Here is a 21876-nt window from a genome sequence, read left to right as displayed (position 1 = left end):
CGCACGGGCAAAGGAGAAAAGTTCAAAAGTTCAACCACGAGGAAGACCACGATCCTCAGCCTCAGAGAGCACCAGGGACCCCCGCGGGACCACCACAGCAAACCACGCGTGGACCTATTTAGCATGAGAGGCGAGGACAGGCGGGGCCAGGGGTTGGATGTGCATAGAAAAGTTGTGTCATGTACTGCATGTGGAACACCTTTGGGAATACAGGTGTGGGTCAGACCGAGGCTCGGGGCACAAGTCTCGGAGAGCGATCTCACTTGTGCCAAGCGCTGGCGATACAAACCCACTTCATAACTACCCCAGGTTGTGGAGTCTATTTATTTATTCCGCATATCGCTTCACGGGAAATTGGGCTCAAAAGGAGCCCACATTGTCCAGCAATTTCAGACACCCCATGGGGAAATCCCACATGGCCTCTCCCCTTGCTCATTAATAAAATCACAGGGCTGTTCTGTCTCCTCTGTGCAAGTAAACCTCTGGCAAGGTCAATTTTTCTGCTCAAAAGGTAGATAGTGAAAATGTTCCCCATGAATTCTAAGGGGTCCGCAGAATGGCGGCTCTGCCTTTCATACCCCTGATGTTGCATCAGACAAATATCTATTCATAAGCAGTCACACATATGAAAATATTTTCCTCATATATCCATTGCCCATCCCAAATTCGGCCAGTTGACTCTTCTTTGCTGTCCACTGGTGGAGACCTTCCTGCTGTCTGCTTGGAGGGGAGGTGTTGCCATGCCACGACACCCCAGCAAGAGCTTCCCAGTTCCCAACTGCTCCATGCGAGGGGCAAAGGTACACAGGTGCCTGTATTGGGCAACAATAGAGGTGGGGGAAAGGGGACTCTGGGGGGAACAGAGGGTGTCTGAAAAACAAACTAAAATAACATAACCATGCATCAACGAAACTTCTCATAACATACACACAATATTCATCCCTTAATTGTGAGAGCCAGTCATCACATCGCACACCCGTAACAAAGCTGCGGGTGCCGCACGCTGGGAAGGGCTCAAGGCCAGGCCGGGCGGGGCCTGGAGCAGCCCGGGCCAGGGCAGATGTCCCTGCCCAGGACAGGGCTGGCACCGGACGGGCTTTAAGGCCGCTCCATCCCAAACCCCGGCAGAGCCCCCGGGGCCGGGCGGGGCGGGGCGGGCGCTCGGCAGCGCCGGCAGCTCGTGCTGCCGCCTGCTGGCGGCACCCGGAACTGCAGCCGGAGCGCGGCTTGCCCGCGCTCGCTGCTGCCCTCCGGTGGACAATGCCCGAAGCGCAGCTCCCGCAGCCGCCAAAGCCCGGAACGGCTCCGGCCGGGAGGACGCAGAGCGGGCGCCTGGACCAGCCTGGACACTGGGCTGGACATGGCACTGGACACCTGTGGCCTGCCCAGGGAGGCAGATTGGGATTGCTGTTTCCAGCTCTGCCCAATGCTGTGTCCTGTTCTGTCCAGTGCCGTGTCCAGTTCCGGGCTGCTCTGGACCCAGTCCCGGTCTCAGGCGCCTGAGCCGGGAGGCTGTTCCAGGCGCCAACCTGTCAGCTGTCTCCACAGCAGAGGGGCTTCACCCCTCGAAGCAGCTCCGTGGCCTCCTCTGGACTTGCTCCAATGGCGCACATCTCCTCTGTGCTGTGGCCCAGAGCTGGCAGAATGATCCCAGTGGGAAGGTGTCACGGTGGGAAGGGCTCAGTGCCTGCCCCACTCCCCTTCCAGAACCAACACCCCACACGGAGCACCCGAAGGGCTCGGGTGGCTCTCGCCTTGGCCTCTGGCAGCGTCACCCAGCAGCTGCTCCTGTCCCTGGCTGCAGCCCCAGTGCCTCCCCTGGCACTGCAGGCACAGGGCCAGCCAGGGCAGGAGGCAGCTCTGGGGCCAGTGGTACACAGGGACGGCCAGGGCAGTCCCAGGGCTGGGGGACACAGGGACAGCCAGGACATCCCCAGGGCTGTGGGACACGGGGACAGCCAGGACAGCCCCGGGACTCGGGGGACACGGGGACAGCCAGGACAGGAGGCAGCCCCGGGGCTGGGGAACACAAGGACAGCCAGGACAGCCCCCAGGGCTGAGGGACACAGGCCCAGACCCGGGGATCCCGTGTGTGACACACGCGTGGCCTCAGGGGTGGGACAGGGACAGCAGCAACACGACAGGTGCTGGGGAGGGATTTACAAAAATAAACAAACGAGGCCGCAGGGTGCAATCCGGAGGGCAGCAGAGAGAAGCTGCCAGGGCAGCCCGGAGCCAGCAGCTGCTCTGCAAACAGGGACAGGGCACAGAGAGGGAACCCTGGGAGAGGAAAGACGTGAGCTGGACCCCCAGGAACAGAACAGTGGGATGTGGAGCCCCGGGAACAGGTGGGAGATGGAGCTGGGGTGCTGCACCCCTCCACTGCTCTGTAATCTCCGAAATGCCGTCAGACCCCAACGAGCAGCACCTGTGCCGAGCTCCTCCCGAGCTTATCAGGAACACAGTCTGCTCCCAGGAATTCCTGCTGGATAACGAGCTCCTCCTTTAACAACCAGCCTTGGGAACTCATTTTTCTTGCCTGAAGAACAACTCAAGTGGAACACTTTCACTATTGAGCTTTCAGAGAGAGTTCCTGACCGGAATTGCAGCCAGGATGGAAAACGACGATGGCCAAAGTCCACCCTCTCTGTAACCCTGTCCCTGCCCTGAGCCCTTCCCCAAGCTCCAGGAACATTTCTCAAGCTGTAACCCTGCCCCAAGCTCTAGGGGCATTTCTCACAGCTGTAACCCTGTCCCTTCCTGAGCTCCAGGGGCATTTCTCACAGCTGTAACCCTGCCCCGAGCTCCAGGGGCATTTCTCACAGCTGTAACCCTGTCCCTGTCCCAAGCTCCAGGGGCATTTCTCACAGCTGTAACCCTGTCCCTGTCCCAAGCTCCAGGGGCATTTCTCACAGCTGTAACCCTGTCCCTGCCCCGAGCTCCAGGGGCATTTCTCACAGCTGTAACCCTGCCCCTGTCCCAAGCTCCAGGGGCATTTCTCACAGCTGTAACCCTGCCCCGAGCTCCAGGGGCATCCCCTGTGCCCCTCCTGTGCACGCAGCTCCTGCCCCTGCCTGCTGCCAGCTCCTCAGGTCTCTTTTTGGGGTGTGAATGCAATCCAGCAAACACTCCAGGGATGTTCCTCTGGGATCTTTCACCCTTTAGATCAGGCCGGGGTGATTTTAGCTTTAGATAGACCAGTGTTAGATTTTTGCCTCTGTGTGTTTTAACCACTGAGTGAACAGCAGAGTGAGCTTTGCCCATGAACCTCGTCGTGCTTTTGCTTTTATTTCAAACTTCCTTTTGCTGATGCTTTTGCTGGTGGCACCTTAAAACTTTTGAAAGCTGCTCTTAAAACTCTCTAACAGGAGAGACCAAAGAGCAGGGACTGTTTCCCGAGGGAGAATGTGGAGATGGAAACAATGGCCAGGGCTGGAGCTGCCAAGGAGCGTGTCAGGAGTTGCCAGGATGGACCGGGCATCAAGGAACCGTGGAATGGTTTGGGTTGGATGGAAAAGCCTCTGAGGGTCCAGCATTGCTCATGGCACTGCCAAGGCCACCCCAGACCATGTTCCCAAGTGCCACATACACACATCTGTCAAATCTCCCCAGGGATGGCAACTCCAGCCCTGCCCGGGGCAGCTGTGCCAGGGCTGGACAGCCCCTTGCAGGAAGTTCTCCCAATATCCAACCTAAAGCTCCCCTAAACCTGCCCTCCCCTGTCACTTGTTCTCTGGGAGCAGGACCCGGCCTCACCTGGCCGCCTCCTCTGCCCCTGCTGGGGTCCCCCTGATCCCTCTTGTCCCCAGGCTGTCCCCAGCCGTGGTGGGATGTGGTGGGGACACCGGGAGCTGGGGGCAGCAGGAACCCTGCGATGGAGCCAGAGCCGTGGGAGATGAACAAGACAATTTATTAACAGCAGGACCAGGACGGGGCCTCGGCCACACGGGGAGGGGACGGGGGTCTGGGGGTGCCACGGGCAGGGCTGTGGCTCGGAGGGTGGGGACAGGCAGGGCTGGTGGCCTGGGGGTCCGGGAGCGCCTCCACATGAGGATGGTGGCTCAGAGCAGGAGGGTCTGGGGGTGCCACAGGCTCGGGGGTCTGGGGACAGACAGGGACGGTGGCTCGAGGGGTGCTGGCGGTGCACCCACGTGGGAAGGGCGGCTCGGGGAAGTGTCTGGGCGTGCCACCGGCAGGGACTGTGGCTCGGGGGCCTGGAGTGGGGACAGGCAGGGACAGTGGCTCGGGGGCTCTGGAGCGCTGCCGGCACTGCCCCAGCCTGCGCGGCCGGAGTGGTGACAGGGGAGACAGGGAGGGGACGGCTGGTGGGGACAGGACAGGACGGAGGGCGTTCCAAAGTGCTTCCGGTCCGCGTTCAACGCAAGGGGGGATAAATCTTATTCACAGCGGGGAGGAGCGGGGGGCTGGGGGGCCGTGCCAGCCCCGCACCAGTGAGCCCCTGCGGGGCAGGAACTGTCGGGGAATGCGATGAGAACGGCAACAAAACCGAACGGCAACAGAACCGGCTACAGGGAGGGGATCCCGACCGGGCGGGAGTGGCGCGGCGGGCTGGGGCTACTCCTTGGCCCTGCCGATGATGGCGAGGATGTAGAGGAAGATGTTGATGATGTCGGTGTAGAGGTTGAGCGCGGCGAAGATGTACTCCTCGGGGCTCAGCGCCAGCTGCTTGTTCCCCAGGATCAGCTGCGTGTCCACCGCCAGGAACTGCGGGATGGGGCAGTGTCAGGGCGGGAGGAACCAGAGAGTCCCACGGGTTCCCTCCATCCCAAACCAGCCAGGTACCCCGAGAACACCCTGCACCCTCCACCCTGACCCACGCCCTCCATGTCCCCACCGAGCTGGAGCACCCAGGGGTGCTGGTGGCACTGCCCCCCCCAGCAATTGGGGGTCCCGGCCCCCCGACTCACGCAGGTGAAGAGCAGGGCCCCCAGCGAGGCGTAGACGATGTCCACGATGCGGTTCCGGATGAAGATGCAGAGGATGGAGAAGAGGACGAGCACGACCAGGCAGATGATGAGGACGCCCCGGCACGAGGTGAAGTCGTACTTGGTCTGTGGGGAGGGGGATTGGGGGGCTCACACCCTGGGGTGACCCTGCCTCCCCAGAGGCAGCGGGGAGCTCGGAGGGAGGGCTCATCACCCTGCTCAGAAGCCCAGAGACCCAGCAAGGAGCTGGGGGAGGGTTGTACACCCCATCTGGGTCCCACAGCCCCCCAGGAGCCCGGCAGGGAGTCACTGGGGAGGCGTAGCCCAGGTTGGAGCCCCCCGCCAGGAGCAGGGGCAGCCTGGCACTGACCTGCAGGGAGAAGATGACGACGGTGAAGCAGACGACGACGGTGATGCCGACAGCCATGATGACAGCCTCGGTGTCATAGAAGCTGGCGATCATCCCCACCATGTAGGACAGGCTGACAGTCAGGATGGACTGGGAAGGCAAGGGGGGAACCCATCAGACCTGTCTGCCCAGCCTGGCACCCCCAAACATGACATGTGTTCCCAGCCCAGCACCCTTAAACCCTCTGTGTGCCCCTGGCTCAGCACCCCCAAACCTGCCCTGTCATCCCACCCAGCTCCAAACCTGCCCTAACAGCTCCGTGATGCAGCACCCCAAATCTGCCCCCTCAGCCTGGCACCCCCAAACCTTCCATGTGCCCCCAAGCCCAGCACACTTAAACCCCCCCATGCTGTACCCCTGGCTCAGCACCCCCAAACCTGCCTTGTCACCCCACCCAGCTCTAAACCTCTGTGGTGCAGCACCCCAAATCTGCCCACTCAGTCTGGCACCCCCAAACCTACCCTACCAACTGCCCCAACTGTGGCACCCCCAAACCTTCCATGTGCCCCAGCCCAGCACCCCTAAACCCCCCCCGTGCCATGCCCCTGGCTCGGCACCCCCAAAGCCATCCCGGCCCGGCCAGCCGTGCCCGCAGCCCACCAGGGACACGAGGTTCCAGGGGTGCTTGCGGCGGAAGTCGCCGCAGCAGCTGAGGACGATGAGGGAGATGAAGAAGACGGCGTAGGACACGTAGTACGTCCACACGTTGCGCTGCACGAAGCCCCGCACGCCTTTGACGAAGGTGAAGACGGTCACGAAGGCGAAGGTGACGGTCAGCTGCAGCGTGAGCACCAGGAACACCTGGGGACGGGGGCACGGAGGGTCACGGGGGAGCCCCCCGAGGCCCCGCGCCCCGCCGCGAGCCCCCCGGGCCCACCTTGCGGATGAAGGCCTGCCGGACGCTCTTGTCGTTCCAGTGCGCCGACGGGAAGTCCTGGTTGTCATAGTACGAGGGGGGCCCGTCCTCGTGGTAGGTGCTGTGCAGGGGGGCTGCGGGCAGGGGGGCACACCGCTTTGGGGGGGGTCCCGGGAGCCACGGGGAGTGCCCACCAAAGCCAGGTGGCACAGCTGGCACCGCTCTGGGCAGTGGATCCCCATCCCAGGGTCACGGCCAGCGCCATCCCCGGTGGGCATGGACCCCCAGCTGCCCCCCGGGACGTGTGGGGCAGCAGGCAGGAGCCATGGGGGGTCCCTGCTGCCCCACTTGGGCCCCCTAAGCTGCCAGAGCCCCCCACTGTCTGCGCTGCTCCCCTCCAAGGGAGCCCCCCGGGATGCCCCCAGTGCCCAAAGCCACGGGGCTGCCCCACCCTCCTGAAGCCCCCAGACTCAGAGAGGAGCCCGGGGGTGTCACACACCCGCTGGGGGCCCCCAGCTGGGAGCCAGGAGGGTCCCACCCCCCCCTTTGGAGCCCCCCACCCCCCTTTTCCTGGTACTTACAGTCCTGGTCGCCAGGGACCATGGGCTGGGGCTGGGCATAGGGCGGCTGGCCATAGGGGCCCTGGGGGTACGGCCCGGGCGGGGGGTACGGCCCGGGGGGGTACGGCCCGGCCGAGGGGTACGGCCCGGCGGGGGGGTACGGCCCCGGCGGCGGGTACGGCCCCGGGCCCTGCGTGAAGCCCGGCTGGGGGTAGGGCGCGGGGCCAAACTGGGGCTGGGGGTACGGGGCGACGGGGTAGGGGGGCTGAGGGTAGGCCGGGGGGGCCGTCGGCGGTTGCTGGCCCCCGAAGCCGTCGCTCGTCACCAGGAAACTCTTCTCGTGGGACATGGTGGCCCGCAGGCTGCGGCCGCCTTGGTGCTGCGGGGGGGGCACGGGGTTAGTGGTGTCATCCCCCACGGCTGTCACTCACCTCCTGGCTGTCACCCACCTCCTGGCTGTCACCCACCTCCTCGTCATCCCCCAGGGCCATCATCCCCCTCCTCTTCATCCCCCCCAGTCATCACCCAGTACAGCCATCAGCCCCTCGTGGCTGTCCCCCCCACAGCCATCACCCTGTCCTCAGCAGCCCCCCACAGCCATCAGCTCTGCATGGCCATCAACCCCCCATGGACATCAACCCCCCATGGCCACCAGCCCTCCTCCATGGCCATCAGCTCTGCATGGCCACTAACTTCCCATGGCCTCCAGTCCCCCATGGCCATCAACCCCGCATGGCCACCAGTCCCCCATGGCCATCAGCCCTCCCCCATGGCCATTAACTCCTCGTGGCCATCAACCCCCCATGGCCACCAGCCCTCCTCCATGGCCATCAGCTCTGCATGGCCACTAACTCCCCATGGCCACCAGTCCCCCATGGCCATCAACCCCGCATGGCCACCAGTCCCCCGTAGCCATCAGCCCTCCTCCATGGCCATCAGTCCCCCCTGGCCACCGGCTCTCCATGACCATCACCTCCCACCCCTGGGGGGTCCCCGGCCAGTTCAGCACCACTGGGAGATGTCCTGGAATGGGGTCCCCACTGGGAGATGCACCGGGATGGGAGTCCCTCACTCGGGGATACCTCGGAATGGGGGTCCCTGCCATCCAGGATGCCCCAGAATGAGGGTCCCTCACTTGGGGATGCCCCGGGATGGGGGTCCCACACTCGGGGGTGCCCCGGAATGGGGGTCCCGCCCTCGGGGATATCCCACGATGGGGGTCCCCGCCGGGAGCTGCCCCGGAATGGGGGTCCCTCCCTCGGGGATATCCCGGGATGGGGGTCTCCCGCCCTCGGGGATCTCCCGGGATGGGGGTCCCACACTTGGGGGTGCCCCGGAATGGGGGTCTCTCACTCGGGGATATCCCGGGATGGGGTCCCCGCCATCGGGGGTCCCGTCCTGCTCCCCCCGCCGCGGGCCCGCACAAGATGGCGGCGGCGAGGCCGTTGCCATGGCGACCCCCGGGGCAGGGCCGATGTGCGGGCCCGGGGGCTCGGCCGCGGGGCGGAGTGCGGGCCCGGGGATCGCCGTGCGGGACCGGCCCCGCCGCGGTTACCGGCAGCGGTGCGGGGCAGCTCCGGCGCTGCTTCACTGCCCCCTCCGCCCGTCACCGGGAGCGGCGGCGTCCTGCCAGGCCCGGCCCCGGCCGCACCGAGCCGAGCCGAGCCGAGCCGAGCCGGGCGGGCTGCACCGCAGCCCCGGGGCCGCCCCCGCTGCCGGAGCGCGGTTACAAAACCGGGCGGTGCGGAAGCGGCGGCTGCGCCCTGCGCGGGGACCGCGCACCGGGCGGTGCGGAACCGGCCCCGGTACCCGCGCGGTGCCGGTGCCGGTGCCGGTGCCGCAGCCTGGCAGGCGGCGGTGCCGAAGCGGTGCCGGCGCGGTGCCGCCGCTGCTCGGTGCCGCAGCGGCCCCGGCCCGGCCAACGGGCAGCGCCGGCCGGTGGCGCAACCACGGCGGCCGCGTGACGGCCCCGCGCCCCGGGCGGGCGGCGGGACGGGGGGGCCCGGCCCTGCGGCACCGACACCGCGCGGGGGGCGCATTTCGGGGGGCAGAGAGACCCCGCGCGGGGTCAGGGGGCGCGGGGGGCACCCCGAGCGGGGGCCAGGGGGTGCGGGCACTTTGGGGGCGCAGGGGGCTCGCGGCGCGGGGTGCGGGGGGGTGTCCGCATCACGGGTGGCGGGCGGGCTCGGTGTGCGGGGGGGGCCCGCATCACGGGGTGCGGGGGTGTCCGCAGCACGGCGTGCGGGCGGTGCGGGGGGCGCAGGGATGCCCACAGCCCGGCGGGCGGCGTTGCGGGGGTGCGGGCGCTCCCGCATCACGGGTTGCGGGGGTGCCGCCGCCCGCCCCCCCCCGCCTCTCTCACCGGTTCTCTCCGAGTCCCGTAAGCCGCTTTGCCCTGACGCTCGGTAAAGCCCCGGCGCGGCCTATTTACGGCAGCAGCGAGCCTAATCCCCGAGCGCTACCGCGGGGGGAGGAACCGGGAGACCCCCGTTATGCCCGCGGGGGTCCCGCTCGGCCCCGCTCCCCCCGCCCCGCTACCCCCCCCCCCGCCACCCCACCCCAGCCCGCACCGAACCCGTGCGCTGCGGAATGCGGCAGCGGGAAGCGGCGGAGGGAACCGCGCTCGGGGGAGGCTCCGAAGCCCCCCGCAGGTGTTGGCGGCAGCCCCCAAGCCCCGGGACCCCGCGGTTCCCCCGCGCCCCCCGCTCACCGGCCGGGCCGAGCTGCGCGGGGTCCGCTCGCTGCGCGCCGGACGGGGCGGGGCCTGCGGGGGCGGGGCTTGGGGGCGGGGCTTGGGGCGGGGCCACGACCAATGAGGCTGCCGTGCCAAAGGGGGCGTGGCTTAGGGGCGGGGCTTGGGGCGGGGCCACGACCAATGAGGCTGCCGGGCCAAGGGGGCGTGGCTTCTCCGGGGGCGGGGCCGCGCAGCAGAGCGCCCCCTGGCGGCGGCAGCGCCCCGGTCCCGCCGTGTCGCGCGTGGGGACGGTCACGCGCCGCCGGTGACACGCAGGGGGCGGCCACGTGTCACCCCTGGGCATGGCCCCTGCGCCTCCTGTGCCATTCTCCTGTACCCCCGCTGTGGTGCCCGCGCCCCCTTGTCGCCTCTGCGGTCAGTTCCAAGTCACCTGGTCACTCGTGGGGCGGGTCACGGGCCCCGCGGTCACCCACGAGGGACAGGCGCTTATCCCCCTGTCAACCGCGTGGCTGGTGCCGTGTCATTCTCCGGGACGGTCCCGTGTACCGCTGCCCTCCGTGGGGCATTTTCCGTGCCCCCTCGTCACATCTGGAGTCAGTTCCGTGTCCCCCGGCCACTCGTGGGGGCAGTCATTCCCGTGTACCGTTGTCACCCGAGTCGCTTTTTCCGCACTCCCTCGCCACATCTGGGGTCACTTCCGTGTCCCCTGGTCACTCGTGGGGCCGGTCACGCACGACAGCCAGTCACTTGTCCCCCTGTCACCCGTGGGGCTGGTGCCGCGTCCCGCGTGTGGCCTGTCCCGCGGCCACAGGTCCCCCCCTGCGGGGTGGCCACGCGTCCCCCCGTCCCGCGTGGGGCCCGTCCCGTGTCCCCACCCCGGCCCCGCCCCCCGGCCTTCCCCTTCCCGTTTTGGCCCCGTTTCGGTTTCGGTTCGTGGCCGGGGCGGAGCCTCGCAGCCTCCGGTGGGTGGGGGGGCCCTGCCCCGCGGGCTGGGGGGGCCCTGCCGGGGGGCGTGGGGTCCCCGCGGGGCTGGGGAGGGCCGGGTCGAGCGGGGGGTCCCGGTCCGGGCGTGGGGGTCCAGCTGGTGGCTACAGCGGGGTCCCGCCCCGGGGACGCGGTGCCGGGGGGAGCCGTGGTGGTCCGGGGGGTGCGGGGGGCACGGACGGGGGGTTTGGGGAGGGGGATGGGGTCGCGGGGGGTCTCGGCAGGGTGGGGAGCGTAAAGGAACCGAGGGGGTCGCAGCCCCAAATGTGTGGGTGCCCCAGGATGGCCGGGGGGGTGCTGGAGGTGCAGGGGCTGCCCCGCGACGCCCCCGAGGAGCTGCTGGTGCTGTACTTCGAGAGCCGGCGGCGCTCGGGCGGGGGGCCCGTGCAGAGCTGCCAGCGCCTTGGCCCCCTCCTCTTCCTCACCTTCGAGGACCCCCAGGGTAAGCGCGGGCAGGGGGTCGTGTCCCAGTCCCACTGGGAGCACTGGGATGGGGTTTGGGGGTCCCAGTCCCACTGGGAGCACTGGGATGGGGTTTGGGGATCCCAGTCCCACTGGGAGCACTGGGATGGGGTTTGGGGGTCCCAGTCCCAGCTGGGAGCACTGGGATGGGGTTTGGGGGTCCCAGTCCCACTGGGATGGGGTTTGAGGGTCCCAGTCCCACTGGGAGCACTGGGATAGGGTTTGGGGATCTCAGTCCCAGTGAGGGACTGGGATGGGGTTTGGGGGACCCAATCCTTACTGGGAGCACTAGGATTGTGTTTGGAGCTCCCAGTCCCACTGGGTACACTGGGATAAGGTATGGGGGATCCCAGCCCTACTGGAAGCACTGGGATTGTGCTTGGAGGTCCCAGCTCCACTGGGAACACTGGGATAGGGTGTGGGGGCCCAGTCCTTACTGGGAGCACTGAGATGAGCTGTGGAGTTCCCAGTCCCACTGGGATTGTGCTTGGAGCTCCCAGTCCCACTGGGAACACTGGGATAGGGTGTGGGGGCCCAGTCCTTACTGGGGGCACTGAGGTGGGCTGTGGCGCTCCCAGCCCCACTGGGAGCACTGGTGGGCACTGGTGCCCCCGGGGTGACGGGGTGCTGGCTGAGCCCCCAGTGACCCCGTTTTCCCTGCACAGATGCACAGAACGTGTTGGCCCACGGCAGCCACAGGCTTGGGGGGGCCGAGCTGGTTGTGCGCCCGGCCCCGCCCTGGGACCCCACCCACCTGCTGCTGCGGGGTCTGGACCCCAGGACCCCCCCAGAACACCTGGACCTGCCCCCGGAGACCCTGCTGGGCGTCCCCCCTGGCACCGTGACCCTGTGCCAGGCCTCGGTGCCCGGCTGGAGCTTGCTGCGCCTGCAGGACCCCCTCACCCCCCCAGGTGGGACTGGGGGGACACCAGGGTGGGATGGGGATGGTGGGGGTGCTGGGGCGGGGTTGTGGAGGGCAAAGGTGATGGGGTGGAGCTGCCAGGGGGTTGGGGGGCACAGGATGGGGGTACGGGGGCTGGGCTGGCAGGGTCAGGCTGCTGAGGGGTGGGGGAACAATGGTGCCAGGGGTGGGAGTACTGGGGCGGTAGGGGGCTGATGGGCTGGGGGGCCTGGGAGCACCAGGCTGGTGTTGTTATTGGGCACGAAACGAGTACACAGAAGATTGGTGAGTTCAAAAGAGAAAAAGACTAAATTTTATTGCTGACTTGGCAATATAAAGAATTCTAAAAGTGACAGTGGATTGGAGGATGAAATTGCCGCCTCTCCAACCACACTGGTCAAACTAATAGTCTATTAATTCTCTCTTGTTACAAAGGAGAATGCAAAACAATCATTATTTATATGAACAGTGCGTGAGAACTCCGGTAGAAATATGTAAACATCAGAAAGCATAGGAAACTTTTAAAAGAACTTTAAAACTTTCAGAAGAACTATAAAAGAACACTTAACGCTTTCAAAAGTCAGGGCAGCGGGGTGGCATTTTGGGGCGTGGGTTCTGCTGGGTGCCCAGCCCCCAGAGAGCGCCGCGGGGGTGGCACGGCTGTGGGGTTGTCGGTGTGCCAGTGACAGTGCCGGTGCCAGCGCTGGTGCCAACGCTGCCCGTGCCGCAGAGCTGGCGTCGGCGGAGCAGCGGGCGCGGCAGCAGGGGCTGGCGCTGCTGCGGGTGCCGCAGAGCCCCGCGGTGCTGGTGCGGGCAGCGGGGCCGGCGCCGAGCCGGGACCTGCTCGAGCTCTACTTCGAGAACCGGCGCAGCGGCGGCGGCCGCGTGAGGGACGTGCGGCCGCTGCCAGGTGGGCGCGGGGCCATCGTCACCTTCCAGGAGCCAGCAGGTGAGGGGCTGCCAGCGGGAGCCGGTGCCGGGGGAGCGCGGGGAGCCGCTCTGGGCGCCGCTGCCCGTCCCTTTGTCCCCCGCAGCCGCAGAGCGGGTGCTGCAGAGGCCACACCAGCTGCAGGACGTGGTGCTGGAGCTCGTCCCCCACTTCCCCTTCCTGGAGCTGCTGGATGCGAGCACGGACGCGGCCCTGGATGCTGTCCCCGCTCCGGACAGGGTCTCTCCTCCTGATGTGGAGCCCCTGCGGGTCATGGACCCCTCGGTGGACACAGATTGCCCGCCGGACACAGAGCCGTCCTCAGACTCTGCCGTGGCACACACGAACCCCCCACCGGACACGGTGCCGGCGCCGGCAGCGCCAACGTCGCACCCGGGGCCAGAGCAGCCTTCAGCCACCTTCCCCGGCAGGGACAAGGACACGGAGGGGTTCACGGCCGTGCCCAGCCAGGCCCAGCCCCCGGGGCCCATCTCGGTGGTGGTCCCGGAGCCGACGCCGGCGGTGCCGGCGCAGGACGAGGCGCTGGTGCCGGCGGAGCCGGGAGCTGTGCGGTACCTGCAGCAGCACTACCAGGACATGCTCAGCAGCGTGTCCGACGTGTCCCTGCTGCCACTGGAGGGAGGGGACGTCTCTGGGTTCCGGGTGAGCTGCAGGCAGGGGTGTGCGGAGGTGTGGGCAGGTGCAGAGGGGTGTGGACAGGTACAGGTGCAGGCAGCAGTGCAGGGAGGTACAGGTAGGTGTGGGCAGGTACAGGTAGGTATGGGAAGGTGCAAGGAGATGTGGGCAGGTGCAGGGAGGTGTGGGAAGGTGCAGGGAGGTGTGGGCAGGTACAGGCAGGTGTGGGAAGGTGCAGGGAGGTGTGGGTAGGTGTGGGTAGGTTCAGGGAGGTGTGGGCAGGTACAGGTAAGTGCAGGCAGTAGTGCAGGCAGGTGTGGGCAGGTACAGACGTGCAGGGAGATGCGGGAAGGTGCAGGCAGCGGTGCAGGGAAGTACAGGTAGGTGTGGGAAGGTCCAGACAGGTATGGGCAGGAGCAGGTAGCAGTACAGGGAGGTGTGGGCAGGTACAGACAAGTGCAGGCAGGTGTGGGCAGGTACAGGCAGGGGGTTGGGCAGGTACAGGCAGGGGTGTGGGCAGGGGTCTCAGCTGTGCTCCCACCTCCCCGTGCTCACAGCACACCCTGGTGCCAGAGGCTGCCAGCCCCGTGCTGCTGCCCGCACTGCCTGCAGGTGAGCGGGGAGCTGGGCGGGCGCTGGTGCCCAGCTGCTGACCCTTTGCCCATCTGCTGACAGGTGAGTGGCGAGCCGGGCCGGTGCCAGGCCGTGGCGGATTTCCTGCAGAGCCTGCTGGACTCCATGGCCTCTCACTCCACAAGCCTGCGCTTCCCCGGCGTTGCCCGCTTCCTGTGGGACCTGGCTGGGCAGAGCCTCCTCCAGCAGCTGGAGAGCCGCTTCCAGTGCGTCATCCAGCTGGACGGTGAACCCTGGAGCCCTCCAGATCCCCAGGTGCGGCCTCGTGGGGAGGGGTCTGGCAAGCGGGTGCCGTCGTGCTGGTCCCTGCTGTGCCAGCGCAGCGCTGGTGATGCCACCCCTTGATCCCCACAGATGGAGCTGGACGAGCTGCTGCCTGCAGTCAGCCAGCAGGAGTCTCGGTCACAGTCCTGGCACCAGGACCTGCCCGAGGGTAGCAATGCAGCTGCCGATGGTGGTGATGGTGGCGATGGCTTTCCTTCCAGCACAGGTGAGGGGCGAGGGCGCCGCTTCGGAGCCCGCTCTGCGGGTGCTGCAGTGGGATGAGGGGGCCCTGGGTGCTGGTGCTCCCCCAGGACATGGCGGGGCCTCGTGGCTGACACCCCGCTGCTCCTGCAGAGGAGATCAAGAAGGTGCTGGCAGCGCTGCGCCCGAGCGACGCCGCCGCGCGCGGGAGCCCCGAGCTGTGGCCCGACACTGTCCCCGGCAACGAGCGGGACCACAACGCTGCCTTCATCTGCGCAGCCGGTGGGGAGGGTGCCGCGGAGCTGCTGTCGGACACCGAGGCGGAGGAGGAGGAGGAGGAGGTACAGATGGCTCTGGCCATCCAGTACTCCATGGACCACGCGTGCTGCGAGCAGGAGGAGCTGGCGCGTGCCACCGCCCTGTCCCTGCGCTCCTACAGCCGGGAGCGGGAGCAGGAGCGGGCCGAGGAGGACGCCGGGCTCCTGGCCGCGCTGGAGGCCTCGCTGGAGGAGGCGCTGCTGGCGGCAGATTCGGCGTGGGTGACGGTGTTCTGCTCCTTGGAGCGGGACGCGGCGGCGGTGACGCGGGAGCTGGAGCGGGCGCTGGCGGGGCTGCTGCGGACGCGGGACGTGGCGAGCGAGCGGCTGCGGGCGCTGCCGGCCGCCGGCCGCTGCGCGCTGGCCCTGCTGCGGTGCCGGCACGCCGTGCAGCTCAGCCTGCGCGGTGACACCGCCACGCTGCGCGGCTTCGCCGACTACACGGCCCCTGCCGCCCAAGACCTCAGGTCTCTGCTCCACCGCCTGCCACCGCCGGGGCACGGTGCCGCCACCACCGCCACCACCGCCACCGCCGCCACCGCACATTGGGTGCGCTGGGACCCCTCTGGCACCGCTGTCCCCTACGCCCCCGAGACAGCGGCGCTGCTGGAGCAGGCCTGGTTGCACCGGGAGCGCCGGCTGGATCTGGTGCTGGATGGGCGGCCCTTCACCGTGGATTTGGAGCGCATGGAGGAGTTCGACATCGGCAGCGCCCGCGCCGTGCCCGTCTGCCGCAGCCAGCCCCCGCTGGACAGCACCTTCTTCCTGCTCGGTGCGTGTGGGTGCCGTGGGGCCAGCCCTGCCCCTCGCTGCGCCCACGCTCACCGGGGCTTTGTCCGGCAGGGCCGGAGCTGGCCGGGCTGGAGGAGGAGGTGCGGCTGATGGCGCTGGCTGAGGACTCGGAGGAGTTTGCTGACACGGTGCGGCATTTCTGCGAGACTCTGGAGGAGCTGCGCAGCCAGATCAGCGTCGTGCAGGTGGGGCTGGGCATGTGGGATCCCCGGGGTGTCCCCGTGGCAGAGCAGTGACACGGCGGTGGCCAGCAGGTGCAGAAGCTGATCCATCCAGTGCTGTACAAGCAGTACCAGCTGAAGAAGGGCAGCGTGAAGCGTGCCTGTGCCGCCGGCGCCGCCGTGGAGCGCGTCCTCTTCCACGGCACCACCAAGGCCTCCAGCTGCGAGATCTGCCTGCACGGCTTCAACCGCAGCTTCTGCGGGAAGAACGGTGAGCACCGGGCAGCCGTGGGGTGACCGCCTTGGTGCCAGGGGAGGCATGGTGCCATCAGCATGGGAACAGCGTGCCAATGTGGGAATGGTGCCATTGGCATGGGAACGCTGAGGGGGCCGTGGTGTCCATGTGGGCCTGCTGCTGACAGGGTGCCATTGGCCTGGGAATGGGATGCCAAGGTGGGCACAGTGCCATTTGCACAGGAATAGGGTGATGATGGGTGCATAGGAATGGCGTGTCAAGGTGGGCACAGTGCCATTAGTGTGGGAACGGGCTGGTGAGGTGGGCACACTGCCATTTGTACAGGAATAGGGTGACTATGGGGGCACGGGAAGGAGATTCTAGTAAGGGCACAGTGCCTTTGGTGTGGGAATGGGGTGCCAAGGTGGGCATGGTGCTCCCAGTGTGGGAATGGGGTAGTGAGGTGGGCACGTTGGCATTTGCAAAGGAATAAGGTGATCATGGGCGCATGGGAATGGGGTTCCAAGGTGGGCACGGTGCCCTCAGTGTGGGAATGGGGTGGTGAGGTGGGCATGGTGCCCACCTCAGGAGCAGGAATTTGGTTAGGGTTAGGGGCAGGAATTGGGTGCATGGGGACGGAGTTCCAGGGTGGGCGTGGTGCCCTCGGTGCAGAGTGGGGTGCCGACGTGGGCTCGGTGCCGCTGGCACCCCGCCCGTGCCGCAGCTGATGCCCGCCCCGCAGCCACGCTCTACGGCCGCGGCGTGTACTTCGCGGCGCGTGCGGCCATCTCGGCGCGGGACCGGTACTCGCCCCCCAGCGCCAGCGGCACCAAGTTCATCTTCATGGCCAAGGTGCTGACCGGGGAGTTCACGGCCGGGCGGCCGGGGCTGCGGGCACCCCCTCTCCGAGAGGGCTGCGGGGTCCCCCAGCGCTACCACAGCGTGGTGGATGACCCCCGGCAGCCCGACATCTTCGTCATCTTCAACGACACCCAGGCCTACCCCCAGTACCTCATCACCTGCCGCAGCCGCCACGGGGGCCCCCTCTGAGCCCCCCGGCAGTGGCTCTGCTTCAAGGACCCCTTTTTATCCCCCCAGTGTCCCCTGGCACTGGTGCCAGTGCGGGGGTTACCGTGTCCAGGGGCTCAAGGTGTGCAGGGAGGTTCCTGCCCTGCCCAGCAGCTCAGAGTGGGGGGATCCTCACTTGGGGATGCCCCTGGGCACCCTCGTGCCAGGGCAGGAGGTGGACAGGAGGACTTGGGGTCACCCGTGTGACGCCAGTGAAATTTGGAATAAAACTTCAAATAAAATTTGGAATAAATTGGAGCCTTTTGCATGGCTGGCATTGAGGGGGGACTGGGAGAGGGGAGGAGAAGTTCCAGTCCCAGCTGGGAGCACTGGAATAGGGGGAATGTCTCAGTCCCAGCTGGGATCACTGGGATTGGGGTGGATGGGGTCCCAGCACCAACTGGGAGCACTGGGAGCACTGGGAGCTGGGGTCAGGCCGGAGCCTGGCTGTGTGTGGGTGCTGTGTTCCCCTCTGGGGTGGCTGTGCTGGGTGGTGGTTCTGGTCACCCAAGGGTGAGACCTGGCCACTCCTGCACCTCTGCCTGTTCCCTGCACCCTTCCTGCTCCTCACTTGCTCCCTGCTTCCTCCCCACCTGCTCCCTGCTTCCTCCCTGCCTGCATCCTGCTCCCTTCCTGCATCCTGCTCCCTTCCTGCTCCCCACCTGCTCCCTGCCTCCTCCCTACCTGCATCCTTCTCCCTACCTGCATCCTGTTCCCTACCTGCATCCTGCTCCCTTCCTACTCCCCACCTGCTCCCCATTTCCTCCCTGCCTGCATCCTGCTCCCTGCCTGCTCCCCACCTCTTCCCTGCTCCCTCCCTGCTCCCTGCTGCTTTCCTACCTGCTCCCCACCTGTTCCCTGTACCCTTCCTGCTCCTCACCTGCTCCCTGCCTCCTCCCTGCCTGCATCCTGCTCCCTTCCTGCTCCTCACCTGCTCCTCACCTCCTCCCTGCCTGCTCCCCACCTCTTTCCTGCTCCCTGCCCGCTCCCTGCCTGTCCCACTGCACCCCAAGCTGTGCTGAGGGGACCCGGGTGCCCACCCTGCGGGTGCGGGCAGAGCCCCAGGCGTGGGCAGTGCTGGCAGCACTGCTGCCCACCGGCTGAGACTCTCCAGCAGGCAGCGGCGGGGGGAGGCAGGGGTGCCCAGCGTTCCCTCCGTGCCCCTGTTGCCCACTCTCAGTCACGGGTGGGCAAGCGCGGGGCTGGGGGTCTCGGTGACACCCGCGTCCCTTTGGGGAGCCCTCGGATGGGCACGAGGGTGGCACCAGCGGCCCCGGCCCCGCGGCGCGGGCCGTTCCCGGGCAGGGTGCGGTGCCCCGCGCCGGCGTGTGCCAGCCCCGCTGACGTGTGCCAGCCCTGGGATCCCGTCGGGCATCGTGCCAGCCGCGCCAGCCCCGCGCACGTGGCGCCAGCCCCGCTCCCGGGGAGCTCCGGCGATGGAGGTGAGAGCCCAGAGGGTCGGGGGTGCAGGAGGGGTCCTGGCCGCACGCCCACCCGCTCTGCGGAGTCCGGTGCCCCGCGCCCCGCGGGTGCCCCGGGCGGGGACTGCCCGGCGCTGCCGGTGCCAAGCGTGCCGGACCTTTGTCCCCTGACGCCGAGGGGCCCGCGGGGCCCAGCGCCGCTGAAAAGGGCCCTTTGTGCGGCTCTGGCCGGGGGATTCGCTCCCCGCGCCCGTGCCGGCACCGGCACATGACCGCGGCAAGAGCGGCTGCGCCAGCCCCGGGTCCGGACGGACGGAGCGAGCGGCAGCCCCGGCACGGCCGCAGCGAGAGAGGGTGGGGGTCTGAGCCTTGGCCCCCTCACGGCAGGTACCACGGTGGGGACAGAGTGCCCGGAGAGGGTCCCGACCTCGGCGCTGCCGGTGCCACCTTCCCGGGGGCCCCTCAAGCCTCTCCGGTCCGGGGTCCTCGGTGGTCTCTGCGTCCCCCGGGGTGGGTGCGGCTGTGCTGGGGTTGCCGGGGTCAGTTTGGCACGCGATGACCCCGAGGAGGCGTACGGTGGGTCTGGGGGTCGGGGGGCTCTGCCTTGTGATGCCATGCCAGCAACTGGCTGTGGCGGGGGGTACCGGGGGTCTTTGAAGCCCCCGAGACCCCGCAGTGCGTGTGTGTGTGTGTGTGTGTGTGTGTGTGTGTGTGTGTGCGCACAGGTGTGTTCCTGTGCCGTGCACACTGCGGTGCTTGCGCCGGGGCGTGCCTGCAGCCAGCCGGGGCCGGGCACACGCGTGTCCTCCCGTGTCCACCCGTGTCCACACGCAGGTGTGCTCACGCCCGGGGGAGCTGCACACACGCCTGTTCCCCGCTCCAGATCCCTTTCCCGGCACCAGCTCTGGGTCCCACTGGCTCCAGCTCCTGGTACCAGCTCCTGTTGCTGGTACCAGCTCCAGCTCTCGGCACCAGCTCCGGGACCTGGCAGCAGCTCTGGTTCCCAGTACCACTCTGGATCAAGGCTCCGGTTCCCAGCGCTGGTTCCCGGCCCCAGCCCCAGTTCCCGGCCCTGACCCCAGCCCCCAACCCCATCTCCCCAGCGGTGCAAGGGATCCCCAGCTCCCCCGCCGCCCCAGCTGCCAGCCCAAACATCCTGCGGCAGCGCTGTGGCTGGAGCCGTGCTCTGCTCTCCGGCCACAAGAGAGGCTGGTGGCCGGCGGGGTGTGAGCACCGCGCCGGAGCCGTGCTAGAGCCGTGCCAGGGCCGTGCCAGGGCCGAACTGGGGCACCCATCTCCCCGCTCCGCCGCCGCGCTCCCCCGGGCTCTGAATGCGGCAGCCGGCGGAGGCCGTGCCACCGTCAAACGTGCTGCTGGCCGAGTCGGTGTGCCAGCGGTGTGCCGCTGCTGTGCCAGCGCTGTGCCGGTGCTGGGCCGGTGCCCGGCCCACAACCGAGCGCCCAGCCGGGGCGGGCAGTGCCGAGCGGCTGCGGGACTTCCCGGCGGGAGCGCGGGGCGGGACCGGCTTCGCTGGGAGCGCTGGGCGGGGTTCCCCTCTCCACTCTGGTTGCAGTGGTGGGGGTTAACCCTCTCCGTATTTGGTGTACTGGTCACAGCTGCCCTCTCTGGACTGGGTCTACTGGGTGTACTGGTCAGTTAAACCCTCTGTTCGGTGCACTGGGAGCGCTGGTCGGGGTTAACCCTCTCCATACTGGATGTACTGGGAAGAGTTAATCCTCTCCGGACTGGGTGTACAAGGCAGGGTTAACCTTCTCGGCACGGAGCGTACTGGGTGCGCTGGTCACAGTTAACCCGTGCCGTGCTGGGACAGGGCTGCTCGGGGTTGGCCCCTGGAGCTGGCCGTACTGGGAGCACTGGTCGGGGTTAATCCTTCCCGCGCCGGGTGCCCGGGGGTGCCTCCCCCGCGGGGTGCGCCCGCGGTGGAGGGTGGGGCGGTGAGATAAGGCGCCCCCCGCTGCACGCCCCCCGCCCCGCCCCTGCCGCGAAGCCGGAGCCGGTGCCGGTGCGGGCGGAGCCCCCGGGGCTATTTCCCCCCGGAGCCCCCGCGGTACCGGTGCCGGTGCTCCCCGCCGGTGCCGCATCCCCTCCGGAGCCCTCCCGGTGCCGGTGCCGTTTTCCCCCCCGGTCATGCTCCCCCGTGGCGTCTTGGCGGACATCGTGGCGCTCGGTGAGTCCCCGCGCGTGGGACCCCCCTCGCCCTTTCCCCCGTGGAGCCGGGAGCGGCGTGGGGGGGGCTTGGAGGATGCTGCGGAGCTGCCGCAGGGCTGGGGGTGGGGGGGGGCTGCGGCGTGGAGGGCTGGTGCGGGAGGGCTCTGCTGGGGCTGCGAGGGGTGTTTGGGTGCTGAGACCCGAGTCTGGGGGCAGGGGGTCCCTATGGCCCCCCCATAGGTGGTGGGGGAAGGCGGCATCAGGCGGGGGGTGGAGGGGCTGCTGGGGGGACGTGGGCGATGGAGCCGGTGACTCAGGCTTGGCACCGCGCTGTCCCCCACGCCCGCCCCCCACCTGCTCCCCCTCACTTACGCCCCCACGCCCGCCCCCCATCTCTGCCCCACGCCCACCCCCCGCCGCCAGCCCACTGCCGGGGGTGCCGGGGATGCCGGCGGGTCCGGGGCTGCCGGTGATGTCGGTCGCGCCGGGGTCCCAGGGTGCCGGGAGGGCCGGGCGCTGTGATGTCGGAGATGCCGGTGGCTCCCGGTGCCGGGCCCGGTGGTGCCGGGCCCGGTGACTTTCCCGGGTTCGGAGCTTCTGCAAATGGCGCCTGGGCCGCGGCAAACGCCCGGTGCCGCCGGCTCCCCGGGGAACGAGCCCGAGCCGGTGTCAGGGCTGCGGTGGCGCGGGGCGGAGGTGGGATCGCGGAGGTGCCGGGATCGCGGAGGTGTCGGGATGCTGAGGCGGGATCACGGAGATGCCGGGATAGCGGAGGCAGCGGGATGGCGGAGGTGCCGGGATGGCGGGGGCGGGATCACGGAGGTACCGGGATGATGGAGGCGGGATGGCGGAGGTGCCGGGATGGAGGGGCAGGATCACGGAGGTGCCGGGATCAGAGTCATCCCCGCCGCTACCGGCACTCGCCGTCCCGCTCCCCTGGGAGCACTCCCGGCGCCGAGGTGCTGCAGCCGGCACCGATCCCGCGGGCCGGCCGAGCCCCGGCCGAACCGAGGCACGGAGCCGGCCTGACCGCTGCCCCGCCGCCGGTGCGGTCTTTTCTCCCACGGCTTCGGTCTGGCTGTTCTGCCCGGGCGCGCCCCGGCTGCGGCGGCGCCGCGGGCGGTCCCACGGGCAATTCCCGGTGCCGGACCAGCCATCCCCGCGGCTCCCTGCCCATCCCTTCGCCGCGGTGGCCCCGTGGGGACCGTGTCCCTGGCAACACCGCCCTGCACGGCACG

At 68.3% G+C, this 21876-nt stretch overlaps 3 protein-coding genes across 3 annotated transcripts in view; 2 read left to right on the top strand and 1 right to left on the bottom strand.

Moving 5' to 3' along the window:
* Positions 1-3889: 3889 nt before the first annotated feature.
* GRINA (glutamate ionotropic receptor NMDA type subunit associated protein 1) lies at positions 3890-9541 on the bottom strand. The gene is made up of 7 exons (XM_021544449.2): positions 9482-9541; positions 6793-7150; positions 6233-6345; positions 5956-6156; positions 5317-5445; positions 4929-5072; positions 3890-4725 (listed from the first exon to the last, which is right to left on the bottom strand). The coding sequence occupies exons 2-7, from the start codon at positions 7118-7120 to the stop codon at positions 4576-4578; spliced, it is 1065 nt and encodes a 354-aa protein (XP_021400124.1). The 5' UTR covers positions 7121-7150; positions 9482-9541; the 3' UTR covers positions 3890-4575.
* Positions 9542-10726: 1185 nt separating this feature from the next.
* PARP10 (poly(ADP-ribose) polymerase family member 10) lies at positions 10727-17306 on the top strand. Its single transcript, XM_077781469.1, has 10 exons — positions 10727-10892; positions 11578-11845; positions 12359-12762; positions 12848-13404; positions 14053-14265; positions 14365-14500; positions 14629-15564; positions 15636-15769; positions 15839-16016; positions 16723-17306. The coding sequence occupies exons 1-10, from the start codon at positions 10733-10735 to the stop codon at positions 17028-17030; spliced, it is 3294 nt and encodes a 1097-aa protein (XP_077637595.1). The 5' UTR covers positions 10727-10732; the 3' UTR covers positions 17031-17306.
* A 3247-nt stretch (positions 17307-20553) lies between these two features.
* Positions 20554-21876, top strand: part of PLEC (plectin) — an 83846-nt gene continuing 82523 nt past the window's right edge. Inside the window, exon 1 of the mRNA XM_077781463.1 lies at positions 20554-20657. The gene's annotated coding sequence lies outside the window, so the exon portion shown is untranslated. The remainder of the gene's footprint in view (positions 20658-21876) is intronic.

This window comes from Lonchura striata, chromosome 1, assembly GCF_046129695.1.
Source record: "Lonchura striata isolate bLonStr1 chromosome 1, bLonStr1.mat, whole genome shotgun sequence".
Classification (NCBI taxonomy): Eukaryota; Metazoa; Chordata; class Aves; order Passeriformes; family Estrildidae; genus Lonchura; species Lonchura striata.
This window is presented reverse-complemented; position numbering and strand designations above follow the sequence as displayed.